The sequence below is a fragment of the Meles meles genome, chromosome 7 (genome assembly GCF_922984935.1).
Source record: "Meles meles chromosome 7, mMelMel3.1 paternal haplotype, whole genome shotgun sequence".
Taxonomy (NCBI): Eukaryota; Metazoa; Chordata; class Mammalia; order Carnivora; family Mustelidae; genus Meles; species Meles meles.
Genome location: NC_060072.1, coordinates 8,121,749 through 8,133,915, shown reverse-complemented (window position 1 = coordinate 8,133,915; position 12,167 = coordinate 8,121,749). Strand labels below are relative to the sequence as shown.

Below are 12,167 nucleotides of genomic sequence, written 5' to 3'. Positions count from 1 at the left end.
AGTTCTTTTTCTAAAATACAAACTTTTTTTTAGTTTGTTTATTTCTAGTCATCTCTGCACCCAATGTAGAGCTCAAACTCATGGCCCCGAGATTAAGAGTCGCGTGCTCTTCCAATGGAACCATCCAGGCGCTCCCTAAAATACAAACTTAGTTTTCTCTTTCTGTCACTTGTTTAAAAATGTCTTTATCTCCTGTCTTAGGAAAAAAAGTCCCGAAGCCCTTGGCCTGATACATACCCCTACAGAACATGACTCTCGTTTCTCCCCCATCTCATGTCACCCTGCCTCACTTCAGCCATGGTTAGCCCAGCACTAGAGTCACACTGAACTCCTCGTTCCCTAAATGTACCAGATTGTCATCAATTAAAGCTGTCTGCTTGGTGTCCTTGACTTACTCGCATACCTGCCATCGGCCCTAAATCAAATATCCCTTCTTCTGCAAAGCCTTTCTTCAGCCAGATACCCTCACCTTCATGGCTATTGTTCTGCCATATTAGTTTGATGTGTGGAGATGGCTCTCTGAGTTGGCGAATTCCTGGCCCCAGCATTTTGCCTGGCTCAGGCGTTAGCTCAATGAGTGAGTGATGGGGAGTCCTGCACAAAGAGTCATTGCTTTCTTGAGCAAGCAAGGGCCAAGATGAGCGTTTTGAATCAAAATCTCTGAGTGAAGAAGCTTTTTGTGAATGAGTCTTTAAATAACAAATGAAGTTGTTTCTATCTCAGATCTCTTGGTTGCTGATACTAGAAATATATAGGAAGATGTAAAATGTGGTTCTCTGTTTTAGGCTTCAGCTCTGGCGGCATGGACTATGGCATGGTTGGTGGGAAGGAGGCTGGAACAGAGTCTCGCTTTAAACAGTGGACCTCCATGATGGAGGGACTGCCCTCTGTAGCCACACAGGAAGCCAATATGCACAAAAATGGTAAGAGCAAGCAAAGCCTTACGAGTTGGAGCTGCACAGCCTTCACGGGCCATGATGATATCGTGTAAAATTATTTTGAAGCACAAATCTTTAGCTTTTTCTTGATCTCTTGATTTTTTTTCCTCCAAATCCTATGATCACCTGTGAGAAGCAGGTGGGGGTTGTATATATTTCAAATTATAAGAAACTTAAAATGCTAGCTGTAATTAAGGGGAGCAAAATTTCCCAACTGTAATGGGATTGAGGACAGTAGCAGTGAAGTCGAGTACCCATTAGGATGAAACCCTAATATTTGGGCTGAGAGAACAGAACCCTTTTTTTTTTTTGAGGTGTAAGAGATCACAACAAATATCATGTTGATTACTCGAACCCTTTAGTCTCCAAAAGATAGATGACTAATAGTACATGAGATTTGAACTGTCCGCAAAGCTTTCTTGTTCGTAATGAATTAGTGTCCGCAAGACAGCAGCTGAGGGACATCATGGGCTTTGGTTGTGAACCATGGGCTCTTCATTTCCATCATTCTCTGTAAAGGCTTCTCTGTGTCCCTGTAAAACAGATAAAACGTCTTTGAAACTTCCTTCAGCCTTTGCTTCAGTGTTTATTTTACTGGACAGTAATTGACCTGGACTCAACTGTAGCCTTGGGAACCAGGTATAACCGGTTATTGGGCTGATCCGGCCGCAGTTGCCTGGCAGACCTGAGCCCCTCGGGTCTGAAAACTTCCAGGGTTCCTTTTTTTTTTTTTAAGATTTTATTTATTTATTTGACAGAGATTACAAGTAGGCAGAGAGGCAGGCAGAGAGAGAGAGAGGAGGAAGCAGGCTCCCTGCAGAGCAGAGAGCCCAATGCGGGACTCGATCCCAGGACCCGGAGATCACGACTGGAGCCGAAGGCAGAGGCTTTCACCCACTGAGCCACCCAGGCGCCCCCCAGTGTTCCTTTATCAACCACTCTTGAACGTGTCAATCCGAGAGACAGTAAACTGGCTACATGGGGCTTCTCCTTGCTCTCCCTGTGTGCTTTCATTTGATTTCATGCCACGAAATCAAGAATGATTTATTGAAATTCTAACACCTGTCTCTAGACTGAATAATTCAGGCCCAGCATTTGTAGCTTTGGGCGCTTACCCTTCTTCCTTAGGCTGGTGATTCGTCAGGTCCCCTTGTCCCCAAAGACATGATTGGTGCACAGTAATAAACACAAAATGTCACGTGAGGGAATATCTAGAAGCTTAAACATCTACTTGCCTTTTCCGAGCTTATAGATACCGTGCTCCCCGTTTTCTCAGCCATCGCCCCGGCAATCGAGCTCTTCATCTCCTCCGACTTCAGTGTGATGTGCCCTTGAGTCAGATTTCTGTCAGCGGCTCCAGAAATGCAGGCGATGTCTTAGCAGAGCGTGGAGGTGGTTTTGATAATGCTCCTACTGGGCCAGCGCAGGCAAATGATTTTAATCAATATTTACACAAATATTTTAATACATCACGCTGGAAATCATTTTATCTGTTTATAAACAGCATCCTGAGGGGAGATCAGGTGACACAATGCGGCATTTAAAATTCACTTGAGAAAGAAATAGGGTGGTATCTCACAGAGGCCCAAAGTTTTATTGAAGGTGAAGGTCATTTTTTGTTAGGTTAAGAGAACTTTTGAGCTTTCCTGCCTCGTAGCATCAGAAATGCATAAAAGGGGCACAGACAGAACTACCGAAATCTCTCAGGAAGACAGTTACGAAAGGATTAGCTCTGCTTTGTGTGCGGGGCCACGGGCTGCAAGCTGCAGGGTCCCCTGCTCATGTTGTGCTGGAGAGACGCGAGGCGGGACTTCATCTCACGGCTTTGGAATTCAAAGCAGTGGCAGACGCTGTTCTCTCCAGTGGGCTCCCTCTGTGCACACTGCTTCTTCCGGCTACTTGAGGTCTGACGAGCCCTGAAGAACTCGGGCCAGTGGCGGGGGGTGGGGGGAGGTGTCCGTACAAGTGTCGTGAGAACATATCCTATGTACCACGGATTGTGTGTGTTTTTCCCCATTTCCCATTCTTGAGTCATTAGTATGGAAACTGGGGAGAATGATATGATTCATCGTTGATGAAAGTTTTGTTAATTTCTTAAACCGTGGAATTTTAAAACTGAAAGGAAGATTCGAGGCTGACAGAAGTGCTGTGTGCCTCAGTGAGACCCCAGCAGGCTCAGGAAGGTGAGGTGGATCGTTTCTGCTCATCCTGCTTGTGAACTGGATGCTGGCCCGCCCGGGCGACCTCTCGTTCCAGCACCTTTTTTTTTTTTTTTCCTTTTTAACTGCATAAACGTCAGAATACCGGTTCTCTGCTGAATAAGAGACTTGACAAGTTGTGTTCATAAGAATCCTTTCTGGGTGTGAATGAATTTCCTCTCTCCTCTCAGGCGCTATCGTGGCCCCTGGTAAGACTCGAGGAGGGTCACCATACAACCAGTTTGATGTCATCCCGAGTGATACACTGGGTGGCCACACGGGTCCTGCTGGCGATAGCTGGTTACCTGCCAAATCTCCGCCGACAAATAAAATCGGAAGTAAATCCAGCAATGCCAGTTGGCCTCCAGGTACTGTCCAGGCCTTTTTTTTTTTTTTTTAATTTCTGGTGTATCGTTTGTTTTTAATTCTTAATCTTGGGTTCTGGGCAGATTGCTTTTGCCGGTTATTAAGGCACTTACTTTATTTTTTCATTTCGTAATTACTGTCTGATAAGAGCCAGGCATGTGCTGTGCTGGGGGAGAGAGAGGACATTCCCAGTAGATGGGGTCTCCTCCGCTCCTTCGAGTTCAGTCGGGAAGGTGAGGTGTGGACGCTGGTCCCCTGCAAGGCAGGTAGCTGTGATGAACACCGCAGAGGCACAGACGAGCTACAGGAGGTCAGACTGGAATTGGGAGAGCAGAGAAGATGATGTGGGAGCATTGGCACCGTGGCATTCGTCCGTGTGTAGGATGCCTTGTAACATGGGATCTTCTGAAATGTCCATTTAATTGACTTGTTTATTCATGAAGCAAGTATTACCAGTTAGGTCCCAGGTATGCAGTAATGCTGCCCGAGAGTCTTGTTCCTTTTTTTCCTCTCTTTTTATTTTGATACAGTATTTTCATTGTGAAAATTTTTCAAATTTAGTTAAGCAAAAATAAAAAATCGGTGTGTCTCTCTCTCAATCTCTTCCTGTGCGGGTGTTTGTAGTGGGAATCCATTTCGTTTCCTCCCATTGAAGCTCGTATAATGGATATTGTTTGTGTGTAATGCTGTATCTCTCTCCGACATGATTGGGAAAACAAAAGCTTGTAAATCCTATCCCATGGCTTTGAGTAGGATTTAAATTAACCGATTAAAAAAAAATTGCAGACACGTCGTCCACGTATTCTAGGCTTTCTCGTGATAAGCCAGCTCATTCCTCCTCTTTGTCCCTGGCTTTTCCACGTCACAATGGTCGCTTGCGTTGTGTTTTCTTTTGTGCATCTGAGCCAGTTTTCGGTGAAATAAATGGGAGAAGTCATTCATCTCCAACCCAGATTTTCTCCCAGTTCTTGTTCTGGATGCCCGGACAGTTCTCCTGAGCACTGGGTTACTTACTCCTGACTTTGCTGCCCTAGGCCCGAACTTCCCTGGAAGCAGAAAGAGTGGCTGCCTGGACCAGGCACTGACGAGCTCTGGCTCCAAGCCACAGAGAGACGGAAAAAGTCAGCGTGCTCGATAACGCAGTGGTGCTGGCACAGTACCTGTTCGGGCTGAGTGTTTTGTTTTAACATTTTTATTTATTTGACAGACAGAGATCACAAGTAGGCGGGGGGGGGGGAAGCAGGCTCCCTGCCGAACAGAGAGCCCGATGCGGGGCTTGATCCCAGGACCCCAAGATCATGACCCGAGCCGAAGGCAGAGGCTTAACCTACTGAGCCACCCAGGTGCCCCCAGTCTGAGTTTTTATCTTTAATTTTATGGTAAAAGTCTGAACTAAAATAGATTTAGTATTCTACTTTCCACAGATCTATGTCTTATATCAAAAACTAACTTGAGGGGCATCTGGCTGGCTCAATCAGAGGAACATAGGACTTGATCTCGGGGTTGTGAGTCTGAGCCCCACACTGGGCATAGAGATTACTTAAAAATAAAAATCAAGTGTTTTTTTTTTTAATTTTATCATTTTTTGAACAACCTCCTACCTCTAATATTTGTTCTCCTTCTTTCAGAATTCCAACCAGGAGTGCCATGGAAAGGTATCCAAAACATTGACCCTGAATCTGACCCCTATGTCACCCCAGGAAGTGTGCTGGGGGGTACAGCCACATCTCCCATTGTAGATACTGACCACCAACTTCTGCGGGATAACACCACAGGTAAATGAGTGAGGCATCCTTTGTGTTTATTCAATATCCAACATTTTGTATCTGTCGATCTATAGTTTCATTTGTACCTGCTAATAATCTAGTAATTTAATCAGAAAACATAAAAATATGTAGCCTTTGAGGGGTTTTGGGGGTACCTTTTTAGCTATATTTTAATCTTCCATCAAAGGCTAAATACAGTAGTTAAGGTTTCGCTGGTTATAATGACATCTGTCTGCGGTATTTTCATCTCCTTCCCGTGTCACCCAAAGGGTCTAACTCTTCCCTCAACACCTCGCTGCCTTCACCTGGTGCCTGGCCCTACAGTGCCTCTGACAACTCCTTTACCAACGTCCATAGCACTTCAGGTACAAGTATGACCTCTTTGTTTCCCTTTGGCTAGCACTTTGCCATCAGGCTCCCTTTGACAGAGAAGTGGGCACTTATTCTCAAGGACGACGTCAACAGAAGCCGGCCGAAATGGAGGCACACCTCTTCTGTTGGCCGTGTTCTCAAGGAGCTTCCTGCGGCCCAGAGACAGGATGAGACACACAGCTTTAGGACAGGGCAGACGGTGACATAATTACAGGGAGCCTTGTGGGACTTGAGAGGGCAGAGGTTAAATCTTGGTGCCACAAGTGCTTTTCTTGAACCAGAAGGAATCATGGGCCATGGGAAGAGCCGGAGAAGTCCAGGTTATTATTCCTTAGGCAGCCAATTATGACTTGCTTTTCTACCCAAAAAATCCTTCCACTTATGGACAAAGGCTACAGGCAAATGGCCAAGGGGGAGAAAAAGAGGCCCTTAGTTAATTCTACCAACAACGTTTGTTGGATTCCTTATGTGTATGTGTGTTACTTTTTTTTTTTTTTTTAAGATGATAGGGAATAACAACTTAATGGATACAATAAAGCCTTTGAAGTCACTCACTCAACACACTGCCTCGTAGATTAGTAGAGAGATTATTTCTAATTGGCACCCTCATCTTGGAAAAGTTAGACCTCAAGCCATTAAAGTCATTAAGGCTTCTGTTCTGTCCAAGCAAAAGCAAATGGAACAAATCCTTAGCTACATTCTAAGACACTGTAGGTGAATGGCTTTACAGATTATCTTCTCTTTCTTTTCACCTCTGTGTCACATCGACAGGGTCACAATTGCCTGTCATGTATTGACTGCTCCTGGAGAACCGGCTGAGCCTTCAGCTGAATTCTTACCTTCCCTTTGTCAAAGACTGGGAGCAGGTCCTGGCCTTCTCCCCATTTTATCGATGAAGAAACTCAGACTCAAAGAGCTGATACAGTTTGCCTCAGGTCTGAGTGAGTGTGTAAGGGCACAACTCCGCAACCCAGTTTCTAACCACCACCCTGCATTTTACTTTCATGGGACTTCTTTACATGTAAAAATTCATTTTCAACCCAACTCTTTTATTCCAGTAACTGCCCATTGTCTTCAGTTGAACTGTTTTTATCTTCTCGTCTACAGTTGGACATTCACCTGAGACATGACCCAAGAACCATCTCAGACATGTCTAAACTGAATGTATACTTTTCTGCACACACCCCCCCCCCCCATTCTCTTTCCTAACGAAGTCTTGCCATTCAGTAAATGTCTTGGATGTCTCCCAGGGGATGTAGTCTGCAGCCCCGTCTCCTATCCTTGTCTTCTGCTCCATTCTGCTTGCTGTCACCCAAGATGAGAGCCAAGTTTAAGCACTACGTGCTCAATCTAGTAGCGTCCTCATCGGCCCCCAGCCCACCTTTCCGGGTTCCTGTACCTGCTCCTGTGAAATATTGTTCAGCCAGGACTGGAGGAAAACACACTTGGTACAGATAGAGTTCAGATTGGACATTGGTCTATATTCTCCTGTCTCTCTGAGCCCATCCATACCTATCTTTGCAAACCCTTGGCCTTACGTGATGGCCAAGTGGTATCTTCTCTGTGTATTGAACATGTGTGATGATGCCTGAGGTTACTAATTCTCTTATTTATCTCTTCTGTCTTCCCCGGTGAACTCTTGAGAATAACTGTTTGTATTACCCACAGCATTGATTTAGTGCCTTTAGGCATATTAAGCTTGATTTTTTTGTTGATTTTTTTTTTTTAATGTTGGGGCTCCTGGCTGGCTCAGTCAGTAGAACATGTGACTCTTGATCTCAGGGTTTTAAGTTCGAGCTCCATGTTGGGTGTAGAGATTACTTTAAAAAAAACCTTGCAAAATAATTTTTATTTGAATGCTGATAGATAATAATCTGGATCAAGAAAAGTACAAATTTCTAATTACTTTCCATTCAGTCAATGAGTATTTATAGAATAGTTTTACTAGGGTTCACATTCTACTGTATCTGTAAGACTAATGGTTTTAGGAATACTTCCCTTGAATTAATCTTCCCTTTCATGTTCTGTTTGACCAAGAAAGTAGTAGAGAATTAGTTATCATATTAAATCTTCAGTTTATATGTTGTCAATTCAGAGTAATAGTCATTGACATTTTTATATTTAATAAGCCCAAGGGGCAATGTTACTTTGCATTGCTACTCTCAAAATTTTTTTAACTATTTTTAGAATATTACTTATGAGTATACACAAATTTTATGTATATTGACAAAAGTGACCGGTCCTAACCTTATTCCTTCCTTAATTTTCTCTTCTTTATAGCAAAGTTCCCTGATTACAAATCAACATGGTCGCCAGATCCCATAGGACACAACCCCACTCATCTCTCCAACAAGATGTGGAAAAACCATATTTCCTCAAGGAACACTACACCGCTGCCCCGCCCACCTCCCGGTCTGACCAACCCCAAACCGTCATCTCCCTGGAGCAGCACAGCACCCCGATCAGTCAGGGGGTGGGGGACACAGGACTCGCGGCTTGCCTCGGGTGAGAAGGATCCGCCGAAAGGAGCATCGCTGTTCAAACACAAGGGGTTCATGTTAACACAAAACAAGAACATGAAGTCTTCACAAGACAGGCAGTCCGGTAGAGGAGAGAGATCTCTTCAGTGGAAGGTAGCAGTCAGTCTAGGGCAGAGGGATCCGAGAGCTCTCAAGGGACTGGTGAAGTAAAAATGATGCCCAGCAGAGGGAGAACATTAGGAGGAAAACGTTGTCTTACCAGTGAGGTACGCGAGTGCAGTGTTCAAGGTCTAGGAGAAGAGAGCTGGCCATTCAGTGACAGGGTGGAGGGGCCGGGGGGGGGGGGGGGCGGTCGAAAAGAGAAGCCCGCGGAGAACAGGAGAGAAGAAGTATGTGGGCTGTGTGAAAGTGTTTCTCACACGTGGCTTCCTGACTTTTTTACTGCTCTTCCTAATTGTTTTTCTGGTTGCTTCAGCCTCTACCTGGAGTGATGGTGGTTCAGTCCGTCCCAGTTACTGGCTGGTTCTTCACAATCTCACTCCACAGGTAATCATGTTTCCTTGTGGTTTTCGAGACAGGACTTGATTGCATTAAGACAGGGAAACTCGGGGCGCCTGGGTGGCTCAGTGGTTTATGCCTCTGCCTTCAGCTCGGGTCGTGATCTCAGGGTCCTGGGATCGAACCCCGCATCGGGCTCTCTGCTCAGTGGGCAGCCTCTTTCGCCCTCTCTCTCTGCCTGCCTCTCTGCCTACTTGTGACCTCTCTCTCTGTCAAATAAATAAAATATTAAAAAAAAAAAAAAAAAGACAGGGAAACTCAGGTGTGGGATGTCGGCAGATAAGAAAGCCCATTAATTTCCCAGTCACTACAGAGAGGCCCAGCGCACAGAAGTGGGTCTGCCCACCCAAGGGCTTGAAGCCTTCTCCTAAATGGGGAGTGTAGGCCCAGCAAGGCTTAAGGCTCAATATCCTCTCATTTTTATGCTTCATAAATAATTAACCACACATCTCGGCAGTAGAAGAAATCTGTCAATTTCATAGTGTGAATGCCACATGGGTGCTTTCAGTTTTCCGTCTGTTACTCTCTTCTTTGTAGATGGCATTACTAATTTGCTCTCTTCAGAACATGCCCTCTGGGTTGTTTTTACAGTGATGGGTTTCATTTGCCCCAAGCCACTCTGTCACCTTGTTTGCTTGATAACTGACATATTTGCAGCAGTATTACGTTGAACACTCACACGAGATTAAATGAACCCACTGCAAGTGAGCCCATGACCTTCATTTGGACTTGACAGCACCCCCTTTACAACACCTTACTCAAAGGAGTCAATTATGTCTCCCTCCCTTTGACACATAAAATGAATTGTCTAGCATTTAATTCATAAATGGATTCATGCACACTTTAGTAAGCCAGCATGTTCTAGAGTGTTCCCATGGGATATTAATAGGTCTCTGGCCTAATATGTTTGGAATATATACTTGATTAAACAAAATTAAGCAGGTTTCTTCACTATGAGACTTCTTAGATCCTTTAATATGCTAACATGTATTATGATCCTCTGTGGGGAAATACAGCTTCTCCTAAATTTACTTGCCCAGTGAATCTGTTTGTGCAGAGTGTACCCAGGGCTTGTATTTCAGAGTACGTGGGGAGAAGGGTAGTTTCATAAATATAGTTAACATGAGGAAAGGTCTGGGTTGGCTCTTAATCTCCGTATCAATTCAGCTAAGAGGCCCAGGTCGGGGTTTTTTTAGCTAATAATTGACTGAAGTATGAAGATTTTCTATGACTATACTCACTTATTAGAACATTTTTAAAGAATTTATTTGAGAGTGAGCACGAGTGTGGGGGGTGTGGTGCAGAGGGAGAGGGAAAAGCAGATTCCCCACTAAGAGCCCAACACAGGACTAGATCTCAGTACCCCGAGATCATGACCTGAGCCAAAGGCAGCAGACACTTAACTGACTGAGCCACCCAGGCATCCCAGAATATGACAACATTCTAAAAGTTGTCGTTCGGTGTGGTGGTTATATGGTTAGGATGAGAGAGACAGTAATGGATATTCTGTTTTGAAAGGAACCTGGGGAAGCTAACGAGCTGTCCACTTCTGTTTTATTTTATGAAAAATAGTGAATTACATATGTATATGTGTGTAAAATGAACGAAGGGGTTGGCTCTGTTTGTAGTAAAAAGAATTTAATTTTAAAGCTCAGAACTACCTAAGAGACTAATCTCTGTCGTAGCTTAGAAGGTTTTTAGGGCAAATCTTTGGAACTTGGATAAATTTACTTTCATTACCTAAAATCTGTTTAGACGGCATCTCTGCTGAAAGGTCACTTGTGCCGTACTCTAGGCCATGCCCATATAGTTGCTTATCATTTTCTGTAAAGAAATTTGGTGGACCTGCCGGTTTCCATCCTGCAGGGTTTCCGTGGCGAAACCACACAGCGTTTCCACGGCTGCCACCAGTAGCACAAATTTCGAAGGCGGTCCCAAAGGTCATCTGTTTCCCTTCCAGAGAAATGAACCGAGTGTTGGACTCCGCAGCCTATCTCAACCTAGTTCAGATCTCGATGCAAATAAATTGATCAGAGTGAAGAAGTAGGTTTGTCCATCCAAGTCCTGGGCGAGAGAAACAGTCTCGAATCACTGGACATGAGAGTCTGGCTAACAGGAGGCTGAGGCAGCAGAGTCCACAGAGAAGCAGGCAGAAAGTCTCACCCCGGGGTGGCCTCCGTGGGAGTCCAAGGACACCACTAGAGTCCGTGAGCTAGGTCAGCCGGCAGCATCCCACAGCATCAGGCGTGGTTAGCAGTGCTAACCTCTTAGTTCTCTGTGAGATCATTACCCGGGGAAGTGGAGATTACTACACTGGCCGTGATGCCAAGAACTGGGCACGTTCTCTTAAGCTTACTCAGGTGCCGTCTTACTTCTGCTCCCTGAAGCCTGACAGAGCAACACACACTCACTTGTGTACCTCTTCACGGAAAGACACTGCAGGTTGAATTGTATGATTTGTTTTGAGCTGTGTCTTACAAACGTTTTTATTTCTTGTATGGACCCATTAGATCTTAGCCTAATGCTTTGAAAATCTTAGAATTTGCCTTTAAGACCTCTTTTCAGTGCACTCTTTCCTGTTCCGATTCTTCCTTCCTTTCTCCAAGACGCATTTTGTGCTGATACCGTTATTTACAAGCCAGAGGTCCTTCTCCTTCTCCTGCGTAAGAAAGGCCACTTGCGTTCCCTTCACACCCCACGTCCAGGTTTTAATCTCGTGAATGTCATTACCCTCAGATTGATGGGTCAACGTTGAGAACCATCTGCATGCAGCATGGCCCACTGCTGACATTCCATCTGAACCTAACCCAGGGCACCGCCCTGATCCGATACAACACCAAACAGGAGGCGGCCAAGGCTCAGACCGCACTGCACATGTGAGTACCCATCGTGCCCTCACTGAGACAGACGCGCATGAAGGTGCACACGTGAGTGGCCTGCCACCTGCTTGACGGGACACAGGTACACAAAAACAGCATCGTGGCTTAAGTGATTGCTTGGTACCCAGGGGATTGCTTTTCTCTCCCTACCTAAGCGCGGACTGTCCTGTGCATCTCATAGGCCACTCACCAGAATTCCAAAACTAAGGAATTTATGAAGTCGTGAAGCAGTGAGTAAATTTTGAGTGCCGTGAAACAAAGCCAGTATTTATGAGACTGTGAAACATTGTAAGAAGCGCTGTGACTTTTTGTCATAGAACCTAGCAACCTACCTTGGCTTCTTTGTTAGTGAAGGTGAAACGCGGTGGTCTGGTGGGGGGGGGTAGCCGTGGTTTTGTCTAAAGTAGGTGGGACTGGATCACACCGCGACCGTCCCCGCTCCCGGGTGCTGTCAGACTGGGAGCCAGCGGATGTCACGGCAGAAGGCTACCAGCAGAGCGAGCGGGCAGCAGTGAGGCTCAGGCAGTGAGTGGGGCGGTGACACAGAGCAGCAGCTCCAGATGTCTAAAGCTGAGTCACCCCGTTGCCTCTGGTGTGACCTTCCACCTCC

General features: G+C 45.4%; 1 protein-coding gene across 1 annotated transcript in view; it reads left to right on the top strand.

The window, feature by feature from the left end:
• The window catches only part of TNRC6B (trinucleotide repeat containing adaptor 6B), a 76,345-nt gene that overhangs the window by 51,027 nt on the left and 13,151 nt on the right, over positions 1–12,167 (top strand). The window contains exons 16-22 of the mRNA XM_046011773.1: positions 786–923; positions 3,328–3,504; positions 5,131–5,277; positions 5,538–5,633; positions 7,921–8,145; positions 8,596–8,666; positions 11,415–11,554. Of these exons, the coding sequence (XP_045867729.1) occupies positions 786–923; positions 3,328–3,504; positions 5,131–5,277; positions 5,538–5,633; positions 7,921–8,145; positions 8,596–8,666; positions 11,415–11,554 (994 nt within the window). The remainder of the gene's footprint in view (positions 1–785; positions 924–3,327; positions 3,505–5,130; positions 5,278–5,537; positions 5,634–7,920; positions 8,146–8,595; positions 8,667–11,414; positions 11,555–12,167) is intronic.